Source organism: Oncorhynchus gorbuscha, linkage group LG20, assembly GCF_021184085.1.
Source record: "Oncorhynchus gorbuscha isolate QuinsamMale2020 ecotype Even-year linkage group LG20, OgorEven_v1.0, whole genome shotgun sequence".
Taxonomy (NCBI): domain Eukaryota; kingdom Metazoa; phylum Chordata; class Actinopteri; order Salmoniformes; family Salmonidae; genus Oncorhynchus; species Oncorhynchus gorbuscha.
Window position 1 is genome coordinate 1,849,646 of NC_060192.1, and position 24,251 is coordinate 1,873,896.

At 45.5% G+C, this 24,251-nt stretch overlaps 1 protein-coding gene across 1 annotated transcript in view; it reads right to left on the reverse strand.

Moving 5' to 3' along the window:
* LOC124007150 (protein Niban 2-like) overlaps positions 1–24,251 on the reverse strand; it is a 55,939-nt gene that overhangs the window by 25,688 nt on the left and 6,000 nt on the right. The window contains exons 2-5 of the mRNA XM_046317482.1: positions 17,376–17,506; positions 16,359–16,487; positions 16,056–16,161; positions 14,985–15,152 (exon numbers count right to left, since the gene is read on the reverse strand). Of these exons, the coding sequence (XP_046173438.1) occupies positions 14,985–15,152; positions 16,056–16,161; positions 16,359–16,487; positions 17,376–17,506 (534 nt within the window). The remainder of the gene's footprint in view (positions 1–14,984; positions 15,153–16,055; positions 16,162–16,358; positions 16,488–17,375; positions 17,507–24,251) is intronic.

Consider the following 24,251-nt stretch of genomic DNA (forward strand, 5'->3'; position numbering starts at 1 on the left):
TCCCTGCAACTTATCCTTAGTGATATTCTATGTAACAAGAGGCACTATACACTGAACCATACAGTCCTAGAAAGAAAGAGGGAAATACTAAATGAGAATTCTGACCAACACAATTCCTCTAACAACTACTTCCAGTTCTGCCAACTACTACTTCTCAAATACAGTCGAGTACACCTGCAGGAAATGACATGCATGACAACATGCACATGACTCATGTTCTGTTGCCCTTCTAGTTAGGTACATGAGGAGTACTGTCCTAAATGTGTTATATTTACGCACATGCACAGATGCATAGAAACAGACACACCCCATCTAAACACGGAGGGCATTTAAGAGGAGTGAAACCTCACCTAGTACACTACAGACCCAAGAGAAAAGGGGCTGAGGACAAACCGAATAGGCCAATAATTAATTAAATTTGTCCTCAGCCCCTTTTCTCTTGGGTCTGTAGTGTACTAGGTGAGGTTTCACTCCTCATATACATATATAGAAACACATTTCCCCTTCAATTAAATTACTATCAGTTGTAACTACTGCCAGCTCAGCATTCTAAACAGCGGAGAAGACAGTTCAACTGCTAATGAGCACTGTCACTGCAGTGGAAGGAAGCACACAGCAGGAATGTTGTCTTTAGAGGAGTGACTGGAGGGCTAGCAGGCCTGGACAGGTAGGGGATGTACCCTGGCTCTGCTTGACTCCAGAGAGGGGCCAACGAGGGGTGAAGATTCTGGAGCTTTTTCATGTTTGTAAAGAAAGTCGAAGACAATAGTCAATGTGCAGTTGGGTGTGTTAAGCCCACCCAATGTGGTGTGTAGGTGTTACTCATAAAGAGACTAATTATGGGTCTGAGAGAAAAATTATGGGCTTGTAGTTCTGGTAACAATACACTGCATGGCTCCAATACAACCAACTTACAAAAATGATAGAGAATGCTTTACATCAATCAGCGGCATACATATGAGAAGAACTCTTCAAAAGGAGGAAGTCTAAAATGGACACAAACATAGTCAGAACCGTTGTGTGTGCGTGCGTGCGCGCACTTTGATCCCAAGTAAACACGGGTCAGATCCTCCCAGGGCGTGGGTTGTTAATGGTCCAGACTCAAGAGTGTGTTTGTTTAAAAAGGGCATTATGAGAAGGTGCTGAGGTACTAATAGCCCATCAGTTGATGATAACAGTGCAGTGATCACCATGTTATTGTTTAGCTGCTTCAGCCACCTGTGGGACCCAACAAGTCTGTTCATATGATTTCATCGGCGTGCTCTACTTCGCTCAATCATCACGGTTATTGTTTCACATTTCTGTGAAAGTGACCAAACCAGCTCCGTGCGTGCATCCACCATCGTGGGCATGTTAAGTTAGTCTATCCTCACCAGACGCAAATCAGGACACACAAGTTGAAATATCAACACAAACTCTGAACCAACTATATTAATTTGGGGAAAGGTCAAAACAAGAAAACATTCAAACATTTAGCTCGCTAGCTTACTGTTGCGAGCTAATTTGTCATGGGATAAATGTTATTTTACCAGAAATGCACAAGGTCCTCTACTCCGACAATCCACAGATAAAAAGGGGAAACCTAGTTAGTTAGTTTAGGAATCTCTCCTTGTTCAGTCTTCGTCGGACTTCATATGGTGGTTGGCAACCAACTTTAAAAAGGTGCATTACTGCCACCAACTGGACTGGAGTCTGGACCTCAGTTCATCGTTCAAATCCCCCACGCCCCAAAGCTAGCCTTGAGCCAGGCCGATCTCCCGGCCTGCTCAGTGGACCCTATGATCACTCGGCTATACAGCTGATGCCTCCCGGACTCTTCACTAACACAACTAGAAGCCACTTCGTCACCCGATTCCTGCAGTAAGCTCTGGACCTTTGCACAGGATGCCCTTGTCCCAAAGCTAGCACCAGTTAGCCTCGAGCTAGGCGCATCTCCCGGCTAGCAAACAAAATTACACCAGCTACAATACCTCTTTTGCTAATTTGGCCTGGACCCTCTCGACACGGAGCCCCGCAGATCCATCACGACTGGTCTCCCGACGTAATTCTGTCTGATGTCCGGCCAAGGCCGGTTGAGGTCACGTCGATAACGCTCTTGTCCCAAAGCTAGCACCAGTTAGCCTTGATCCAGGCGCATCTCCCAGCTAGGGTAGTAACGACTACATTACGGGTTCCCCGTTTCATCTATTGCTGTTCACTGGACCCTATGATCACTTGGCTACATAGCTGATGCCTACTGGACCGTTCATTAATCACAGTACTCCATTTTGTTCATCTGTCCTCAGCCTCAAACTCAGGCCCTGTGTGTAGTTAACTGACCCCCTCTGCCCATTCATCGCCATTTTACCTGTCGTCTTAGCTGATTAGCTGTTGTCTTACCCATTGTGATCTTAGCTAGCTCTCCCAATCAACACCTGTGATTGCTTAATGCCTCGCTTTAATGTCAATATGTCTTGTATACCGTTGTTTAGGGTAGTTATCGTTTTATTTTACTGCGGAGCCCCTAGTCCCACTCAATATGCCTTCAATTGCTCTTTTGTCCCACCTCCCACACATGCAGTGACCTCACCTAGCATAACTAGTGCCTCTAGATGCAACCTCTTTATCGTAACTCAATGCATAGGTTTACCTACACTGTACCTGCACCCTACCATACCAGTCTGTATATTATGCACTGAATCTATACTACCGCGCCCAGAAATCTGCTCCTTTAATTCTCTGTTCCCAACGCACTAGACAACCAGTTCTGATAGCCTTTAGCCGTACCCTCACCCTACACGTGTTCCTCAGGTGATGTAGAGATTAAGCCAGGCCCTGTGTGTCCCCAGGTACTCATTTGTTGACTTCTGTAACCGTAAAAGCCTTGGTTTCATGCATGTTAACATCAGAAGCCTCCTCCCCAAGTTTGCTAAAGCAGTGAGTAAAACACACTTCACCAACCCGATGTCCTTGCCGTGTCTGAATCCTGGCTTAGGAAGGCCATCAAATTCTGAAATGTATCCCAAACTACAATATTTTCCATCAAGATAGAACTGCCAAAAGGGGGAGGAGTTGCAATCTACTGCAGAGATTGACATAACTTTGCAGGCTTACATTCCAGCCCAAACAGTTAGAGCTTCTAATTAAAAAATTTTAACCCTCAGCTCCCAGCTGTGCCCTGGACACCATATGTGAATTGATCGCCCCCATCTATCGTCAGAGTTCGTTCTGTTAGGTGAGCTAAACTGGGATACGCTTAACACCCCGGCCGTCCTACAATTTAAGATTGAGGGCATCTTATCTCACCAGGTGGGTTCCTAATCCCTAAATCCGTAAACATGGGCACCCTCATTATCCTGACCAACTTGCCCTCCAAATACACCTCTGCTGTTTTCAATCACGATCTCTGCCTGCATCAGTTACGGGTCCACGGTCAAACGACCACCCCTCATCACTGTCAAATTCTCCCTAAAAAAACCACTTGAGCAAGCAGGCCTTTCTAATCTACCTGGAAGGATATGGACCTCATCCCGTCAGTACAGGATGTCTGGTTGTTCTTTACAAAGTAATTTCCTCACCATCTTAAATAAACAAGCGCCTTTCAAAAAATGTAACACTAAGAACAGATATAGCCCTTGGTTCACTCCAGACCTGACTGCCCTCGACCAACACAAAAACATCCTCTGGCATACTGCACTAGTATCGAATGGTCCCGCGCGATATGCAACTTTTCAGGGAAGTCAGGAACCAAGTCACTTAGGAAAGCAAAGGCTAGCTTTAAAAATAAAAATAAATGCATCCTGTAGCTCTAACTCCAAAATGTTTAGGGACACTAAAGTCTATGGAGAATAAGAGCATCTCCTCCCAGCTGCCCACTGCACTGAGGCTCAGAAACCCTGACACAACTGATAAATCCTCTATAATTTCAATAAGAATCTCTACAGCTAGCCATGCTTTCCTCCTGGCTACCCCAACCAACAGCTCCACACCCCCCACAGCCCAAGCCTCCCCAGCGTCTCCTTCACCCAAATCCAGATGTTCTGAAAGAACTGCAAAACCCGTACCAATCAGCTGGGCTAGACAATCTGGACCCTCTCTTTCTAAAAGCATCCACCGCCATTGTTGCAACCTCTATTACTAGTCTGTTTCGTATCGTCCGAGATTCCCAAAGATTGGAAAGCCCCCTCTTCAAAGGGGGTGACAGTCTAGACCCAAACTGTTAGACCTATATCCATCCTGCCCCACCTTTCTAAAAAGTCTTCAAAAGCCAAAGTCACACAGATCACTGACCATTTCGAATTCCACCGTACCTCCTCAGTCAGGTGTGCAATCCGGTTTCCGAGCATCACTACTCTGGACGGTTCTGACTTAGGCATTTGTAGTTGTCCACATATTCTAGGCGTCTGGCTAGCCTGTAATCTCTCCTTCCAGACTCATTAAGCATCTCCAATCAAAAATTAAAATGTAGAATTGGCTTCCCCCATTAAGCAACAAAGCATCCTTCACTCATGCTGCCAAACATACCCTCGTAAAACTGACCATCCTACCGATCCTCGACTTCGGCGATGTCATCTACAAAAGAGCCTCCAACACTCTACTCAGCAAACTGGATGCAGTCTATCACAGGGCCATCTGTTTTGCCACCAAAGCCCCATATACTACCCACCACTGCGACCTGTATGCTCTCGTTGGCTGGCCCTCGCTACATACTCGTCACCAAACCCACTGGCTCCAGGTCATCTATAAGTCTGTGCAAGGTAAAGCCCCGCCTTATCTCAGCTCACTGGTCACCATAGCAACACTCTCCCGTAGCACGCGCTCCAGCAGGTGTGTGTGTGTGTGTGTGTATATATCTCACTTGTCATCCCCAAAGCCAACATCTGCTTTGTCCGCCTTTCCTTCCAGTTCTCTGCTGCCAATGACTGAAACAAGTCGCTGAAGTTGTAGACATATCTCCCTCACTAATTTTAAGCATCAGCTCTCTGAGCAGCTTATCGATTGCTGTAAATAGCCCATCCAACTACCTACCTCATCCCCATATTGTTTTACTTTATTTGCACACCAGTATTTCTACTTGCACATCTCTCACTCGTGTTAATTTACTAAATTGTAATTACATGCTACTATGGCCTATTTATTGCAGTATCTCCTTACTCTATTTGCACACACTGTATATAGATATTTATTTTGTGTTATTGACTGTACGTTGGTTTATCCCATGTGTAACTCTGTTTTTGTCGCACTGCTTTGCTTTATCTTGGCCAGGTCACAGTAGTAAAATAATTATTTAACCAGGTAGGCCAGTTGAAAACAAGGTGAAATAATTTATTTAGATTTTTTTTAATATATATTTTTTTAACGTGGGTATATGCTCATAAAGACCAATGAGGAGAAGGGAGACCCAGGACTTGTAGCGTGTCAAGTGTCTAAAATAGAACTAAGTTCTATTTTAACACCTGACTACGCCGACACTCATTGACGCGCGCAAGTAGTTCGGATGAAATGATTGAATAAAGTGTACATTTTTTGCAAAGCTCACGCACGCAATGCGGCTGATGTGGTCCGCATGTAATTAAATTTCTCACTTCTCCATGGTTGTGTCCCAAATGGACCCCTATTGCCTATGGAGAGCACTATGTAGGGAATAGGGTACCATTTGGTAGGCATCCCATATTAACTACATTCCTGGTCAGGCTCTACGTCTTCATCACGGCAAACTCACTCAGTAATTCTGATGTCACAAAGGACAGTCAACAGACGAGTTCTTTTGACATGGAATGTCAGAATTTTAAGAAACTGAACAATGGTAAGAATACAACTCCTGTCAAAGCAAGACTGATGCACATCTTGTTGTAGCTTATTTTAGCACTTCATGGAACACACTGCCTTAATGGACTTTATAAGCTAGTGCTGCTAGCTGTGGCTTTTAACATTATCGCTACCGATGGCGATCCAATGGATATCAATGGCCATTGACTGTCCAATGCTACTGCTGTGACATGTTCACTAACCAAAAACGGACAGAGTGGAAGTGCCATTGGTGTGACCGCGTGATATCTGGTGGCTACAGAAGGACGTTTGCCGGCTATCCGATGAGCTGAATCAGAGCCATATTGATGAGTTCACCAATGTAGCTATAGCCCAGGCTAAAAAAAGCTCTGCACTGAACATCTCGTGGAGAGTTGGCCGAATTTGATGTGTCCCACTTCTCGGAGAAGGTGACTCGTTCAAACTCCACGAGCGAGCCGAGACTTGAAGGATCCATTCCATCTGGCAAACAGATGGTCACCGCTGGGAGTGGATTATCTGACCCCCAGAATGTGTCCTCTGACCCCCAGAATGTGTCCTCTGTCCCAAACAGGGGAACACCTCACCGCTGGGTTTCCACGACATCAGCGCACCGAACCAACGGAGGATCTCGTCACCCCCCTTTCTCACATGGTGCTCCTCGCGGCACCGTGCAGCCCCTCAATGATTTTTTTGGGGAAACCACACTGTGGAACAGAATAAATGATATAAAAACTAATTGTAAAAAGCGCTGGAGTACCTTAAATGAAATTCTAGGCTATAAAGCTAACTCGGCTCCATCCTTCATTCGAGCAGATCACAATGAAAACCCTTTGATATTGCCAACCACTTGAATTGTTTTTTGTTGTTGACAAGATTAGCAAACTCAGTCTTCATAGTCATGCATATTGGACAAAATAATGAAAGGCAAGCAATGTGGGTGTGGAAGAGGTGAACAAAAATCTGGATGGTCAATTCCTGAGGTCAGTACTGGAATACATTGCAACTCCCGTTTGCCACATCTTGAATTTAAGCCTAGAAGACGGTATGTGCCCTCAGGCCTGGAGAAAGGCGAAGGTCATTCCACGGCCCAAGAATAACAAAGCATCTTCAAAATCTTCTTGGGTATGACACTACAAACTTGGCACATCTGTATTTGGGGCGTTTCTCACATTCTTCTCTGCAGATCTTCTCAAGCTCTGTCAGGTTGGATGGGGAGCGTTTGCTGCACAGCTATTTTCAGGTCTCACCAGAGATGCTTGATCAGGTTTCGTCAGACCAGAGAATCTTGTTTCGCATTGTCTGAGAGTCTTTAGGGGCCTTTTGTTAAACTCCAAGAGGGCTTTCATGTGGCTTCCGTCTGGCCACTCTACAATAAAGGCCTGATTGGTGGAGTGCTGCAGAGATAGTTGTCCTTCTGGAAGGTTCTCCTACCTCCACAGAGGAATTCTAAAGCTCTGTCAGAGTGACCATCAGGTTCCTGGTCACCTCCCTGACCAAAGGCCCTTCTCCGATTGCTCAGTTTGGCCAGCACTTGTTCTTGGGGACCTTCAATACTGCATAAATGTTTTGGTATCCTTCCCCAGATCTGTGCCTTGACACAATCTTGTCTCGGAGCTCTAGACAATTCCTTCAACCTCATGGCTTGGTTTTTGCTCTGACATGCACTGTCAACTGTGGCACCTTATATAGACAGGTGTGTTCCTTTCCAAATCATGTCCCATCAAATGAATTGATCACAGGTGGATTCCAATCAAATTGTAGAAACATCTCAAGGATGATCAATGGAAACAGGATGCACCGGAGCTCAATTTCCAGTCTCATAGCAAAGGGTTTGAATACCTATGTAAAAAAGTGTTTTTAAAATTTTTAACACATTTGCACTGACCTTGAATAAAGCCTGTGTGTCTGTATGCTGATGATGTAACAATATACACGTCGGGTACGAAAGTTAAATAAATACTTGACACCTCTAACAGAGCTCCAGTCAGTTTTAGAATGGGTAACTAGCAATAGCCTTGTGCTAAATAAAATAAATAGGACAAATCAATTGCTCCACCTTAAACCTCATCTAGATCTATTTTTGAATAATGTGGTGATTGAGCAAGTTGAGGAGACTAAACTGCTGGGTGTAACCCTAGATATCAAGCAGTCATGGTCAAAACATACTCAATGGTTGTTAAAATGGGAAGAGGTTGTCTGTCCATGATAAGGTGCTGCTTTGTTTTGACATCTCAAAAATCAACCAGACAGGTCCTACTGGCCCTTGTTGTCGCACCTGGACTTGTGTGGTCATGTGCGGCAAAGAAGGACATAGGCAAATTGCAGTTGCTCCAGAACAGAGCGCTTAGATGTACACTGAGCACGAATCTCAATGGCATGCATGTCAATCTCTCCCGGCTCAAAGTGGAGGAGAGATTAACTGCGTCACTATTGGTCTTTTTGTGAGGTGTTGAAGGTACTGAACTGTCTGTTCAAGCAGTTGGCACACAGTTCGGACACTCATGAGTACCCCACAAGACAACCAGAGGTCTCTTCACAGTCCCCCGGTCCAGAACAGAGGCTGGGAAACACATGACTGCATGGAACTCCACCACTCAAACTAGCAATAAAAAAAATAAAACCACACCTTACGGCAGGACGACAGACATTTTCATTAGGGCTGTCACTTTTTTTTATTTTTAAATTGACACCATTAACACATCTTGTTAGTTTGAGCCCCTGAACCACCCATAGTTCAAGTTCAAGCCCATGCAGCTGATGTGCTAGTTTGACAACCACTTTACTGGCTAGCCACTTGTATGACTGAATGACAGGGAATGGTAGTAAGGGGCTTTTAATATGCCAAATTCAATTTTAATCCCTCCCAGGTGGCTCTGTGGACTCTAATTTGCATCTACCACAAGGCTGAATTTGTTTATCACCGAAATGCGAGTCCTCGTTATCATTTACAAGCGAAACACACCGGTGATGCTGGCAATTACAAGTAACAACGGAGGACATCTTCGGCAGGCTAAGCTAGAAGAGTGGGAGACCGATGGACAAGTCGACGAGCAGCAAGCAAGAAATAGCACTGGACTTAGGCGAGTAACTACAACTACCTACTAGTTACTGCGCACCATAAATCGGTGAGATACGGCGTTCACACGCGTTTACAGAAGCACTATGTTGAAAAGCGTGCCAAGCAGGTCATGGATGTAGCAAAGCAGTTGCCTTTTGAACACCTGTCCTGCGCAGTCTCCAAAAAGGTCCATCACAGTGTTCCTACAGAACAGCAGGTTCGACAATGCCCTTGCTAGCCAACCTCTTGAAATATCGTTGACCATTTTAAAACAGACATTAGCTAGTCGCAAATAGGCAAAAGGAGTCCCTCGCACAAGATGTCAAAACAAGATGGATGGTAAAACAACAACCCACAGAGATGCTCTGGCACAACAGACAAACATCACTATGCCAACCACAGAGATGCTCTGGCACAACAGAAAAACATCACTATGCCAACCACAGAGATGCTCTGGCACAACAGAAAAACATCACTATGCCAACCACAGAGATGCTCTGGCACAACAGAAAAACATCACTATGCCAACCACAGAGATGCTCTGGCACAACAGAAAAACATCACTATGCCAACCACAGCTGAACTTTGTGCCATCTCCTTCAGGTGATGTAAAGCTCTGATGACCTGCCTGTGGTAAAATTCAAGCTGAAGTTGAAAACAAATTTTATTGGACACATACACGGTTAGCAGAAGTTAATGCGAGTGCAGCAAAATGCTTGTGCTTCTAGTTCAGACAGTGCAGTAATATCTAACAATTCCCCAACACACACAAATCTAAAAATGGGTGAATGAGAATATGTACATCAACTCAGCAAGAAAAGAAACGTCCTCATTGTCAGCTGAGTTTATTTTCAGCAAACTTAACTTGTGTAAATATTTGTATGAACATAAGATTCAACAACTGAGACATAAACTGAACAAGTTCCACAGACATGGAATAATGTGTCCCTGAACAAAGGGGGGGGGGTCAAAATCAAAAGTAACAGTCAGTGTCTGGGGTGGCCACCAGCTGCATTAAGTACTGTGATACAGCCTGTCAGGATGCTCTCGATTGAGCATCTGTAAAAGTTTGTCAGGGTTTTGGGTGATAAGACACATTTCTTCAGCCTCCTGAGATTGAAGAGGTGCTGTTGCGCCTTCACCACACTGTGTGGGTGGACCATATCAGCTTGTCTGTGACGTGTACGCCGAGGAACTAAACTTTCCATGTTCTCCACTGCTGTCCCTTCGATGTGGATAGAGGGGTGTTCCCTCGGTTTCCTGAAGTCCACGATCATCTCATTTGTTTTGTTGACATCGATTGAGAGGTTGTTTTCATGAAACCACACTCAGAGGGCCCTCACCTCCTCCCTGTAGGCTGTCTCGTCGTTGTTGGTAATCAAGCCCACTACTGTTGTGTAGTTTGCAAACGTGATGATTGAGTTGGAGGCGTATGTGGCCACGCAGTCGTGGGTGAGCAGGGAGTACAGTAGGGGGCTGAGAAAGGCCTCTAGCTTGATGAGCACTATGGTGTTGAATGCTGAGCTGTAGTCGATGAACAGCATTCTTATAGGTATCCCTCTTGTCCAGATGGGATAGGGCAGGGTGCAATGTGATGGTGATTGCGTCATCTGTGGATCTGTGGACCTATTGGTGCGGTATGCAAACTGAAGTGGGTCTAGGGTGGCCGGTAAGGTGGCACTGTACTATTCTCAAAGTGAGAAAAGGTGTTTAGTTTGTCTGGAAGCGTGATGTCGGTGTCTGACGTGGCTGGTTCTTTTTGTTGTCTGTTATGTCCTGTAGACCCTGCCACATACGTCTCATGTCTGAGCCGTTGAAATGCAACTCCACCTTGTCCCTGTACCGGCATTTTGCTTGTTTGATTGCCTTGGGAGGGAATAACTACACTGTTTATATTCAGCCATATTGCCAGACCTCTTTCCCTGATTAAATTTCGGTGGTTCGCGCTTCGTTTTGCACGAATGCCGCCGTCCAGCCACGGTTTCTGGTTTTAGTCACAGTCTCTAAACTCACTCACCGAGTCAGCGTATAGGTCGACGTTGTTCTGAGGCTCGGCCGGAACAAATTCCAGTCCTCGTGATCAAAACAATCTTGAAGCAAGGCTTTCGATTGGTCAGACCAGCTGCCTATAAGGCGGTAGGAGCAAGACTGCGTCGTGGCCTGATTTGCCGAACGGAAGGCAGGGAGGGCTTTGTATGCATCGCGGAAGTTAGAGTAGCAGTGGTCGAGTGTATTACCCCTGCGCGTGGTGCAATCAATATGCTGATAGAATTTAGGTAGCCTGGTTCTCAAATTTGCTTTGGTAAAATCCCCAGCTACAATAAATGCAGCCTCAGGATATATGGTTTCCAGTTCACATAGAGTCCAGTGAAGTTCCTTGAGGGCCGTCCTGGTGTCTGCTTGAGGGGGAATGTACGCAGCTGTGACTATAACTGACGGGAATTCTCTTGGTAGGTAAAATGGCCGACATTTGATTGTAAGGAATTCTAGGTCGGGTGAGCAGAAGGACTTGAGTTCCTGTACGTTGTTATGATTACACCATGAGTCAAAGCATACACCCCGCACTTCCTCTTCCCAGAGAGGTGTTTATCTCGGTTGGCGCGATGCATGGAGATGCCCGGTGTCTGAACCAATTCCGACAACATATCCCGAGAGCCATGTTTCCATGACATTTTGAATTTTACAATCTCCGAGGTCTCTTTTGAAGGCAACCCTTGCTCGAATTTCGTCTACCTTGTTGTCAAGAAACTGGACATTGCCTAGTAGTATACTCGGGAGCGATGGGTGATGTCAGGCTCCGTAGAACTGCACCGGTTGGCCGCTCCATCTGCAGCGCAGTTGTTTTGGGTCGGCTACTGGGATTAGATCCATTGTCCTGGGTGGTGGTCCGAACAGAGGCTCCGCTTTGGGGAAAGTTGTATTCCTGGTCGTAATGTTGGTAAGTTTACATTGCTCTTATATCCAATAGTTCTTCCCGGCTGTATGTAACAGGACTTCAGATTTCCCGGGGTAACAATGTAAGAAATAATACATCAAAAAACTGCACCGTTTCCTTAGAACTCAAAGCGAGGCGACCATCTCTCATCTTATAGACCTGGAGAAACCAAAGGAGAACGCCAACCTCACATAACTGAAGATCGCCACAGTATTCGACCCAAGGTTTAAAACTTCTTCACGATTAGTGGGTCCCCTGCGGGACGGTTGAGCTAATGCGATCAGCATGAGGGTGTAAGTAACAAGAGCATTTCCCAGGACATAGACATATCTGATATTGGCAGAAAGCTTAAATTCTTGTTAATCTAAATGCACTGTCCAATTTACAGTAGCAGTGAACACCATGCTATTGTTTGTGGGGAGTGCAGTTTTGAACATGAAAAGTTAAACAAATTATGCATTTGGGCAGTCGATACAAAATTTTGAAAAGATATGCAATGGTTCATTGGATCAGTCTAAAACATTGCACATACACTACTGCCGTCTAGTGGCCAAAATCTAAATTTTACCTGGGCTGGAATAATACATTATGGCCTCTTGTATCATCTTTTACCAGATCTAATGTGTTATATTCTCCTACATTCCTTTCCCATTTCCACAAACTTCAAAGTGTTTCCTTTCAAATGGTATCAAGAATATGCATACAGTATCCGTGCTTCAGGGCCTGAGCTACAGGCAGTTAGATTTGGGTATGTCATTTTAGGTAAAAATGGAAAAACAAGGGGGCCAATCCTTAAGGACCTGAAGTGCCTTCCCAGACCTGAGGGGTGGGCTTTGGTTAGCAACTTGCTGAAGGAAGAGAGGCCTGCACAGCAACCTGATAAAGCAACCTGTCAGAGCCACCAAAGAAGAAAGCCGCCCTCTTGTAGAGTTCTTCTGAGTCTGATGAAGAGTGTTACGTTCCCCAGTTTCTGTGTTGTAGTTTGTATTTGAGTGTGTGTTTCAGGAGATGGCTTCCTGAATTCTCCCCAAGCAGCTGATTGGTCAGCCCCATTGATTGGAGCTGACACCGTCCCCTCGTCAAGTTACAGCTGTATCCGATTAGACTCCTTCTGAAGCTATATAAAAGCCAGTATTCTGTTCAGAAGAGATAGACTGCTGAGATTATTGCTGAGAGAGGAGGCTGATGGCTATAGTGTATGTTGGTTGTTTCTCAGGTCAGTTGGAATGTACTAGGTTAGTTGTAGATGGGAGCAGCTTTGGTATGTTCTGTGTGAGTTTGTTGCTCAGTTAGAGCCTACCTATTTGATGTCCTGTGTTTCTCAGTGCGTTTGTGAAATTGGTTATAATATTCTGTTTCATTTGTTCCCAGGGGGTAAGGGGAAGGCACCTAGTGAGTGCTTAGGCAAGAGGCCCGCGGGCATACATATACCCATAGTATATTCACGGTCTAGACACACTAGGTAAGACCTGGGCGGACCACCCCCTGTATTTTGGTTAGTGCACCAGGTGGTGCTAGTTAGGTAAGTAGTGGGTAGGCAGGTAAGGTAGGAGAGGTGAGGTAAGTAGTGGGTAGGCAGGTAAGGTAGGAGAGGTTAGGTAAGTAGTGGGTAGGCAGGTAAGATAGGAGAGGTTAGGTAAGTAGTGGGGAGGTAGGTAAGGTAGGAGAGGTTAGGTAAGTAGTGGGTAGGCAGGTAAGGTAGGAGAGGTTAGGTAAGTAGTGGGGAGGTAGGTAAGGTAGGAGAGGTTAGGTAAGTAGTAGGTAGGCAGGTAAGGTAGGAGAGGGGCTTTGACATTTACCTTCTTTGCTTTGGTTCCGTCCAGCCCCTTTGTAAAGGAATAAAGTCCTTGTAACGGTACCCCTCGCTCTGCCTTTGTCATCCTTACTCACACCTACAGTCCCAGACCTCTTTCACTTCACGGAGAGTTGAGTTGTAGGGTGTTGCATAAATCTACCTGGCAACACCTGCCTGAGAGGTTGTTTTCACTCTCTGGGCATATCGTACAGAAGAAAAGAGCAGCAGGCTCGTTTGTCTTAACAACTGGCTCAGTGAAATTAAATAGGAGGACGACTGAAGTCTATGGTCATAGGCTTGTGTGTGGAATTCATGACATTTGGACAGGTTTATGCCCTTTGTATCCATAGAGACAGTTATTTGTTTTCTTATAGCCAACCCTCCAATTAGTAATTGGTAGAACAATCATTTGGAATGGCTGAAACTTTAACTGTGTGTGTGTGTACTTCAAGAAAATGTATGAGGGAGTAGCCCTACTGGGTGCATTAGTAATTATATTGCTTGTTATGGTGAATATGCCATTAAAAAAACATGCTTATAACTCAATACATAAAGATTTGTCCATAAAAATGTTACTTACCATATTTGAGCTAAATGTTTTACATTTAAAAATAAAATTGTGATTCATCGCAATTATTTAAATTGTTTGACAGCCCTCATTTTTATATATTCTGTATAGTATTATGCATTGTATTCTGTGATGAATATTATGCATTACATTTGTTGTTTTTTGTTCCCTGCAACAGCAGCTAAATTGGGGATCCTAATGAAATACTAAACAAATATAAAAGTCTCTTTATATGCTCTGCAAGGTAGGGGAATACACACAAACACTCCACATTTACTACTGTCATCGTGGGGAGGGGAGGGGAGTTTCACCTCATCCAACACCAATGTTTACTGTGTAGCACCCTGCACTCACCACACCAGGCTGTATTCATACAGATCAAATGACTGATTGGTTAATAGAGCATCCTGTCTGGGCGGTTTACTTGAAGATGCATCGCGCTATAGAAAAAAAGATGGGGCAGGAACCGAAGGCTGGTTCTGGATTGGACAAGGCTTACTTACATTTATTCAAATGAGGTAATAAAGAATTAGGCCACACCCTGCCACTCACATGCCCTCCAGTACTCAGAGTAGAGGAACACCACTCCAGACTATCATAACTTTAAAAAACATTCCTGCCTGGCTGCATTTCACTCTCACTGATCGACCAGCTCATTGAGATGGTATTCAAAACGCTCACATAGCGACAGACACACCCTGGTCTGTGTTGTGAACAATGGCAGTAAGGCAGAAGAGCGATAATTGGCCAGGGTGGAGCTGAGGGAGTCTCTGAGTTGTTCCCTACCTGTCATCCAGAACCATCAAATGGCTGTGTGTACACTATGTGTTATCTGTGTCGTGTGTTCACAGCTCCTCACCATTGTTGCTGTGCCTGACACAGTCCTGGAGCACAGCGTGCCACTTCGCCTGCTCCTTCTCTGTCAGCACACAGAAGTAGTGGTGGCGGGCATACGGGTGCCACAGGATCAGGGGGAACTGGGTGGCACCCTTGACAAATGGACCACTGCCCACCTTAGCCTTTACACCTGAAGACACACACACACACACACACACTTAATGTTCATAGCTTCTTCATCAGGGTTGTATTCGCTAGTCACCAAATGGAAGAAAACAGACTGATTGCTAAACTTCTGCTACAGTGTGCCCTAGGGCTCTATTCAAAAATCGGTATCGCGGAACTTCAGAGTTACAGCGCGATTGAAATTCAAAAGGCAATGTCCCCGCATTAGCCGAGAACGCATTTAGGGAAACGTAACGCTTAAGCAAACCAGATTGAATAGGGTCCCTAATGAATACGGCCCAGCGAGCCACTGAGGACTTTACTACTTGATCTCACATTGGATGAAGTCCTGGTTCAACCACAATCCAACAGTGTTTCTCATGAGCGGCCGTTTAGTATTACAGTCAGCGGCCGTTTGGTATCACAGTATTACGGCCGTTTGGTATCACAGTATTACGGCCGTTTGGTATCACAGTCAGCGGCCGTTTGGTATCACAGTCAGCGGCCGTTTGGTATCACAGTCAGCGGCCGTTTGGTATCACAGTCAGCGGCCGTTTGGTATCACAGTCAGCGGCCGTTTGGTATCACAGTCAGCGGCCGTTTATCACAGTCAGCGGCCGTTTGGTATCACAGTCAGCGGCCGTTTGGTATCACAGTCAGCGGCCGTTTGGTATCACAGTCAGCGGCCGTTTGGTATCACAGTCAGCGGCCGTTTGGTATCACAGTCAGCGGCCGTTTGGTATCACAGTCAGCGGCCGTTTGGTATCACAGTCAGCGGCCGTTTGGTATCACAGTCAGCGGCCGTTTGGTATCACAGTCAGCGGCCGTTTGGTATCACAGTCAGCGGCCGTTTGGTATCACAGTCAGCGGCCGTTTGGTATTACAGTCAGCGGCCGTTACAGTCAGTGGCCGTTATCGTCCCTCTCACCTGGCAGGCTGGTGCTGACCAGATCCAGGTACTCTTCCATGGAGGTCAGAGCTTTGTATCCGGCACAGTTGATGGTTCCTTTAGGGTGCAAGCCCCTCTCGTGAGCCTATCAGAGAGCACGGAGTGAGAAGGGGGTAGTATCAAGGTGAGAGGGTGAAAGAAAATGTACAAGCCGTTCAGAACCATCAGCCCACAGCGAAGGTTGTGACCTAAACGATTCAGACTAGCTGACATTGAAGTTTAGTTATGAAGTTAAACGTAAAACAAGAAAATATATAGTTTCAGTTTCCCGACTGCCCTCACCACTTTGTTCTCGTAGAAGATAACGTCATATGTGTCGGCCACGAAGACAAAGCGGTTTCTCCATTTCTTGTTCCCCTCCAAGTACTGGAACAGACCCCCAGAGAAGATCGAGTGGTCTTCTAGAGGATTCTACCACAACACAACAGATAGAGTTAGCGATAGGGCTATCAGGCTTTCGGTCAAAAGCAGTGCACTATATAGGGAATAGGGTGCTACTTGAGACGCATCCATGCAGTAACGTCAGGCCTAATTCTATTTTACACGCTGGAGGCGATTGAGACCGGAGGGCTAAAGTGAGAGCACACAAGTTTCAGATAGTGTTTACACAACCACACTTCGTTTTTACATGTCTTGTAGTAGATCAAAATACTGGAACTCAAAACAGCTTAATCACAGCAGAGGAAGGCCAGAAATAAAGGGGATGAGAGAAGCTGGAGAAGAGAGGTTGTGTGTGCTTGGAAGGTGCTGACTGGCAGTGCTCTGTAAAATGTGGTGCCTGTGCTTTATTCACGGGTAGTGAGGAGAAGAGGTTGTGTGTGCTTGGAAGGTGCTGACTGGCAGTGCTCTGTAAAATGTGGTGCCTGTGCTTTATTCACGTGTAGTAAGGAGAGGGAAACAACATTCTTAGCACCATCCCAGTTTGTTCATGTGTGAATAGACTTTCCCGCCAGTGACTCGATGGCGGAGACTAACACAGAACTCCACAGCACTGACTAATGGCTAACACAGAACTCCACAGCACTGAAGTGGAGATGGCTACAGTACACGTTTTGTCCATCGAGTTTAAAAACACACACGGCCTTGCACTCAGATAAAACCTTGAGACTCAGAGGAGGATGGTGAGGAAGAGATAAAACGGGAGGTAGAGAAGGAGAGAGTTACAGATGGTGTGGGAATACAGTGAGAGAGGAACTGAATAAAATGGAGAGCTGGAGTGAGAAGAGAGAGAATTGGGGCAAAACAGAGGGGTGAACGAGTGCAACAGACAGTCGTCCCCAGGCCGGGCTGGCCGCTTGCCTTGCGGTGCAGGAGCTGTGACTGGGGCCCTCCTCCCCCCTCGATCTCAAAGCGGACAATGTTAAAGAGGGCCACAGCATACTGCTCCTTGTACACATGGCCAAACTCCCCCATCACCTGCCTGGCATGAGCTGTGGGAAGAAAGACAGAATTTACAGTTGGAGTGTAACACAGTCACAGGATAGACAACACAATTGAAGAGCAACACAGTCCGTAAACATACCTGGCAACAGACCATAAACACAGCTGGCAACACCGATAGAATACATTTATGAGAAGGAAATATCCTGCCTGTTTGGCCCTGTCCGGGGGTATCGTCGGACGGGGCCAGGGTCTCCTTGATCCAGCCTGTCTCAGCCTCCAGTATTTGTGCTGCAGTAGTTTGTGTCGGGGGCTAGGGTCAGTCTGTTATATATGGAGTATTTTCTCCTGTCTTATCCGGTGTCCTGTGTCAATTTAAGTATGCTCTCTCGAATTCTCTCGCTCTCTCTGAGGACCTGAGCCCTCGGACCATGCCTCGGAGTCATCAGGCCAGGTAGACCTGATGACTAGGTGTCCCCAGTCCACCTGGCCGTGATGCTGCTCCAGTTTCAACTGTTCTGCCTGCGGCTATGGAACCCTGACCTGTTCACCGGACGTGCTACCTGCCCCAGACCTACATTGCTGGGTTTCTGTACAGCACTTTGAGATATCAGCCGATGTAAGAAGGGCTTTATAAATACATTTGATTGATAACCCATTATGTAAATCGGAAATGACAACCGGTTACCCAAACATCACAGTCAAAACATTAAACACCGTCAACAATCACAGAAAAACATCCCCAGAGACCGCGAGAGGACAGCTAGGCCACACAGTCACAGAAACTCAGTCTCAGCTGGCAGCAGAGCCAGAGAAGCGTGACACGTCAGTAATGTGACTCGGCAGATCACAGAGGATTTGGCTAAGAGCTTGGTGTAGAAGACAAGCCGTTAGTCTCATACTATCGAGGCGGGCATTGAGGACAGGCGTGTAGAGGGCTATAAAAGGTGACTTTTAACTAGGCTCGGACTCAGACAGGAAAAGCAGAGAGAAACTGGAAGAGAGGGCCATTAACCCTCCAGTATCTTTACCACCTTTCTATCTGCCTTATATGAAAATGTCCAAGCAGTAAAATTAAAATTGCTCACCGTGTCTTTATAAGGAAAGTTAGGAGTCAGGAGCCACATCAGCTTTCACTGAGAAAACACTACATATCATGGTGGTACAATAACTTCATTCTCAATTGGAACAGATATTGAAGATGACTTTAGCATACCTTTTTTTTACAGTCAAGGAGCATACGAGCCTGGAATAGGATTGTGCCAAATGCATTGTATTTGTAGCAGACTACACCATCTGGAGTAAGGTTGCAAAACCCCAGTTATTCCCCCCCGCAAATTCTCATAAAACCTGGACATTTAACAGTTAACAGAATTTTGCAACCCTAATACAGACAATGAAGCATCATGTTGTTGAATGGTAACATACCATGGTCTAACCAGAGTCATTCTTGAAAGGACTTCAACAACAACAGAATTGCTAACAGTCCATTTAGGGTTGTGGTGGTTCAGTGGTCTCAGCTCAACGGGACACCAGTCCATGAGATGTTTATGGCAAAGGCGCCACAGGAAAGAGAAAGGAGGCTTTGAGTAGGAGGGCAGGAAGGAAAGACCTGACAACAAGATAAGAACCAGTGGAAGAGGGAACAGAGAAAACAGGGTTTATCCTGTAAACTCAAAACACAGTCACTTTCTGAAATGCCCTGCGTTTTTATACGAGGGATCTAAAACGGAACAGATAAACGTTTAACATGTCTAATAGACGTTTCATGCTGGTCTAGGGTTGCAAAATTCAGCCAACTTGCAAAACACCCAGAAGTTCTGGTTGAACGATTCCCAGATTTCTAGTTTATACCCTTCAGATTCTGGGAATCTTCCAACCTGGAAAGTTACTGACATTTTGCAAACCTAAAATGGAGACAGTTCCACCTACATAATCAAGTCTTGCTGGTCTAACAGATGATTGACATTTTAGTCATTTAGCAGACGCTCTTATCCAGAGCAACTTATAGGAGCAATTAGGGTTAAGTGAGTTGCTCAGGGACACAGACCTATTTTTTCACCTAGTCTGCTCGGGGAATTCAAACCAGCGACCTTTCGGTTACTGGCCAAACACTAGGCTACCTGACGCCCCAATGATAGCCTCGGTGTGTCTTCATTGGAGAGAGTCTCAGAGACTTGGAAAGCTGCAATATTATATGCCGAGCAGAGACATGGCTGGATGACTATGTAAGTAGGACTCAGTGGTTTGCTCCATGCAACGGTACGACCGGACAAAGGAGTGCTCGGGCAATTCCAAACGGTGAGGGGTGGAGTCTTCATAAAACAACCAGCACAATGCTTCCACTGTGAAGGAAATCTCAAGCTTTTGCCTGATATAGAACACCTCATGGTGAGCTGCAGACACGCATCTACCAAGAGAATTCTCATCTGTAATCATCAGGGCTGTATGCATCTCTACAAGCAAACACCACTTTAGCACTGAACGAACTGTATAAACAAACAGGAAATCACTCACCCAGCGGCAGCGCCTCTGGTGGGCGTCGACTAACGCGGGGAGACTTAAAACCGTTCTACCTCACTTTTACCAAACACGTGTCCTGCGCCACTAGGGGCGCTAAAACTAGACCACATGTAAGACCCTCCCTCATGCTCCCTTGCGGGAAATCTGACCATGACCCTTTCTCCTGCATACAAACAAAAGCTCAAAAGAGGAAGTACCAGTGGCACACTATGGAAATGGTCCGATGAAGCAGACTCGATGCTAAATGACTTTTGCTTCACAGACTGGGATATGTTCCGGGATTCATCCCATAGCATTAAGGAGTTTACCTCCTCAGTCATGGGCCTCATCGTAAGTGCATATATTAAGTCTCCAGAGTAACTATACGAACGTATCCGAAACAGAGCAACCACTTACAAGAAACAGGACACATACAAGAAAGCCTGCTATACAACCTCCGACGAGACATTCAACATGCAAAAGGACAACATAGGAGTGAGGTGGAATCCTATAACACCAGCTCATATGCTCATCGTATGTGGCTGGGCTTGCAGACAACAATGGATTTACAAAGGGAAACCCAGCCGTAAGATACCCAGCGATGCCTTTTATTCTCACTTTGAGGAATACAGAGTCTTGCATGAAAGCACTTGTTCCGGATGACTGTGTGAGCTCTGTGTGGCCAATGGGAGTAAAACTTTTCAAACGGTTTAAGACTCACTAGGCCGCCGGGCCGGAGGGAATACCAGGGTGCAGTCTCAAAGCATGCGCTGACCAGCTGGCAAGTGTCTTCATGGACATTTTCAATCTCTGTGTCCCAGTCTGTAATCCCAGCATGTTGTTCTCAAGCTGGCCACCTTTATCCCTGTTCCCAAAAATGCCAAAATAACCTAAATTACCATCGCCATGTAGCACTAACCTGCCTAAATTACCATCGCCATGTTGCGCTAACCTGCCTAAATTACTATCGCCATGTAGCACTCGCATATGTAATTATGAAGTGCTTGTCCTCTCCCACCTGGACGAGAGGGGAAATAACTATGTGAGAATGCCGTTCAGGCTACAGTTCAGCGTTCAACAGCATAGTGCCCTCCAAGCTCATCACCAAGCTGGGGAACCGGCGACTGAACACCTTGCTCTGCAACTGGATCCTGGACTTCCTGACGGGACAGCCCCAGGTGGTGAAGGTAGGCAACAATATTTCCACCACACTGACTGTCAACACGGGAGCCCCTCACGTAGGCTTGGGAGGTACACAGAAGATGAATAAAATGTGAATATTTGTAGCTACTTAAGTAAATACCAACTTGTACAATACGCTAGGAGATAAAGCAGATTGCGTTCTTAATTTCACCTGTCACATTATGAAGCTTAACAGTGGTCCACATTCACGTTGTTTTGTTTACAAGCACACAAGATTTAGTTACACCCTGGAATTCCAAACTTTTTTAAATTTTATTTTTTACATTTGCCAGCTAGATATCTTAATAGTTAAGCTAACTGTATAAAATGTGCTAAATGCTCTGCAGTTGTGCATTTGGTTTGCTAACTTTGTAGCTAGTTACCTAGCTAGCTAAGTGGTTAACTTCTTGCAAAATCAAGCTTCTTTTGGTAACAGCAGAGAATCCCCTACTGGATCAAGTGCCTTGCTGTCTAATATTGTATTTGTGGGTGCAGCAAACTGTAGCATTTTAACTTTATGAGCTGGGATGTCTGTCCTGCAAATAGTTTATGTCAAATACTGCACTCGTTAGCATTTACATGTACTTGTTAGCATTGCTAACCTGATTAGAGGGGTTCTGTGGGGTTTGGGATGGCACAAGGTCGATATCAAGATATGCAAAATGCAGCATCATGATGCATTTTGAAAGTTACACATCTTGAAAACTTGAATGATGACATGCAAAACATTTTGGGAATATCTCAATGGACTAATGAAACAAATACCAAAATATAGTTTGTGTGGAGTTTTCCTTTAAGTTTGCTGATGTCATGATGGTGGTAGGCCTAATTAAATCACTGGTGGCGATAAGACCGCCTACAGGGAGGAGGTCAGAGAGTTGGCAGTGTGGTGCCATGACAACAACCTCTCCCTCAACGCCAGTAAGACCAAGGAGCTGATCATGCAATAGGGGAGAGCATGCCCGCATCCAGGTTGTAGTGGAGCGGGTCGAGAGCTTCAAGTTCCTTGGAGTCCACATCACTGTTATTAACGTGGTCCACACACATCTGCAGTCGTGGAAAGGGCACGACAGCGCCTCCTTCCCCTCAAGAGGCTGAAAAGATTTGGCATGAGCCCTCAGATCCTCAAATGGTTCTACAGCTGCACCAGTGAGAGCATCCCCGCTTGGTATGGCAAATGCACCACCATCGACCACAAAGCTCAACAGAGGGTGGTGTGGACAGGCCAGTACATTACTGGGGCTGAGCTCCCTGGTGCCTGATCTAGAGGTCCAGGATGGCAGAGGAAGGCCTAAAAAAAAAAATTGCCAAAGACTCATCACCCAAGCCATAGACTGTCCAACCAGCAATACTGGACAATCAGGCTCCAAGACAGCTTCTACTCCCAAGCCATATAACTGATAAATAGTCCAGGTAACCATTAATTAACTCTTGCACAGACTCTATGCACACACACAGTACGAGTCAAAACCCACAAACTCTACATAATAGAACAATAGTTAAGACATTAACACTATGAAAACATGAAACCATGTAATCAAGTGTTATAAAATATTTTATAATTAAGATTCTTCAAAGTAGCAACCTTTAACTTGATGACAACTTTGCACTCTTGGCATTCTCTCAACAGTCTTGAAGGAGTACCCACATATGCTGAGCACTTGTCTGCTTTTTCTTCACTCTACAGTCCAACTCCTCCCAAACCATCTCAATTGGGTTGAGGTCAGGGCATCTGAAGCAGCACTCCATCACTCTCCTTCTTGGTCAAATAGCTCTTACACAGCCTGGAGGTGTGTTGGGTCATTGCCCTGTTGAAAAACAAATGATAGTGGGACAAGGCCCACTGGGGCGGCAGGTAACCTAGCGGTTAGAGCGTTGGGCCAGTAGCCTAAAAGAAGCTAGATCGAATCCCTGTAAAAATCTGTCGTTCTGCCCCTGAACAAGGCAGTTAACCCACTGTTCCCAGGTAGGCCGTCATTGTAAAGAGTTTGTTCTTAACTGACTTGCCTAGTTAAATAAAAAGGTTAAATTCAAAAATATTAATTCAAAATAAGCCCAAACCAGATGGGATGGCATATCGCTGCAGAATGCTGTGTTAGCCATGCTGGCTAAGTGTGCCTTGAATCCTAAATAAATCACAGACAGTGTCACCAGCAAAGCATCCCCACAACACATTTCCTCCTCCATGCTTCACGGTGGGAACCACACATGCGGAGATCATCCAGTCACCTACTCCACGTCTCACAAAGACACGGCAGTTGGAACCAAACATCTCAAAATTGCCCTCAGACCAAAAGGACAGATTTCCACTGGTCTAATGTCCACTGTTCATGTTTCTTGGCCCAGGCTAGTCTCTTATTATTGGTGTCCTTTAGAAGTGGTTTCTTTGCAGCAATTCAGCCATGAAGACCTGATTCATGCAGTCTCCTCTGAACAGTTGAGATGTGCCTGTAACTTGAACTCTGAAGCATTTATTTGGGCTGCAATCTGAGGTGCAGTTAATTGCCGACTTCTGAGGCTGGTAGCTCTAATGAACTTATCCTCTGCAGCAGAGGTGACTCTGGGTCTTCCTTTCCTGTGGCGGTCCTCATGAGAGCCAGTTTCATCATAGCACTTGATGGTTGTTGCGACTGCACTTGAAGAAACTTTCAAAGTTCTTGAAACGTGTTGTAATAATAATATATGCCATTTAGCAGACGCTTTTATCCAAAGCGACTTACAGTCATGTGTGCATACATTCTACGTATGGGTGGTCCCGGGGATCGAACCCACTACCCTGGCATTACAAGCGCCATGCTCTACCAACTGAGCTACAGAAGGTATTGACTAACCTTCATATCTTAAAGTAATGATGGACTGTCGTTTCTCTTTGCATATTTGAGCTGTTCTTGCCATTATATGGCATTTTACCAAATAGGACTATGTTCTGTATACCACCTCTACCTTGTCACAACACAACTGAATGGCTCAAATGGATTAAGGAAATAAATTCCACAAGTTAACTTAAGGCACACCCGTTAATTGAAGTGCATTCCAGGTGACTACCTCGAAGCTGGTTGAGAGAATGCCAAGCATGTGCAAAGCAATCAAGCCAAAGGGTGGCTACTTTGA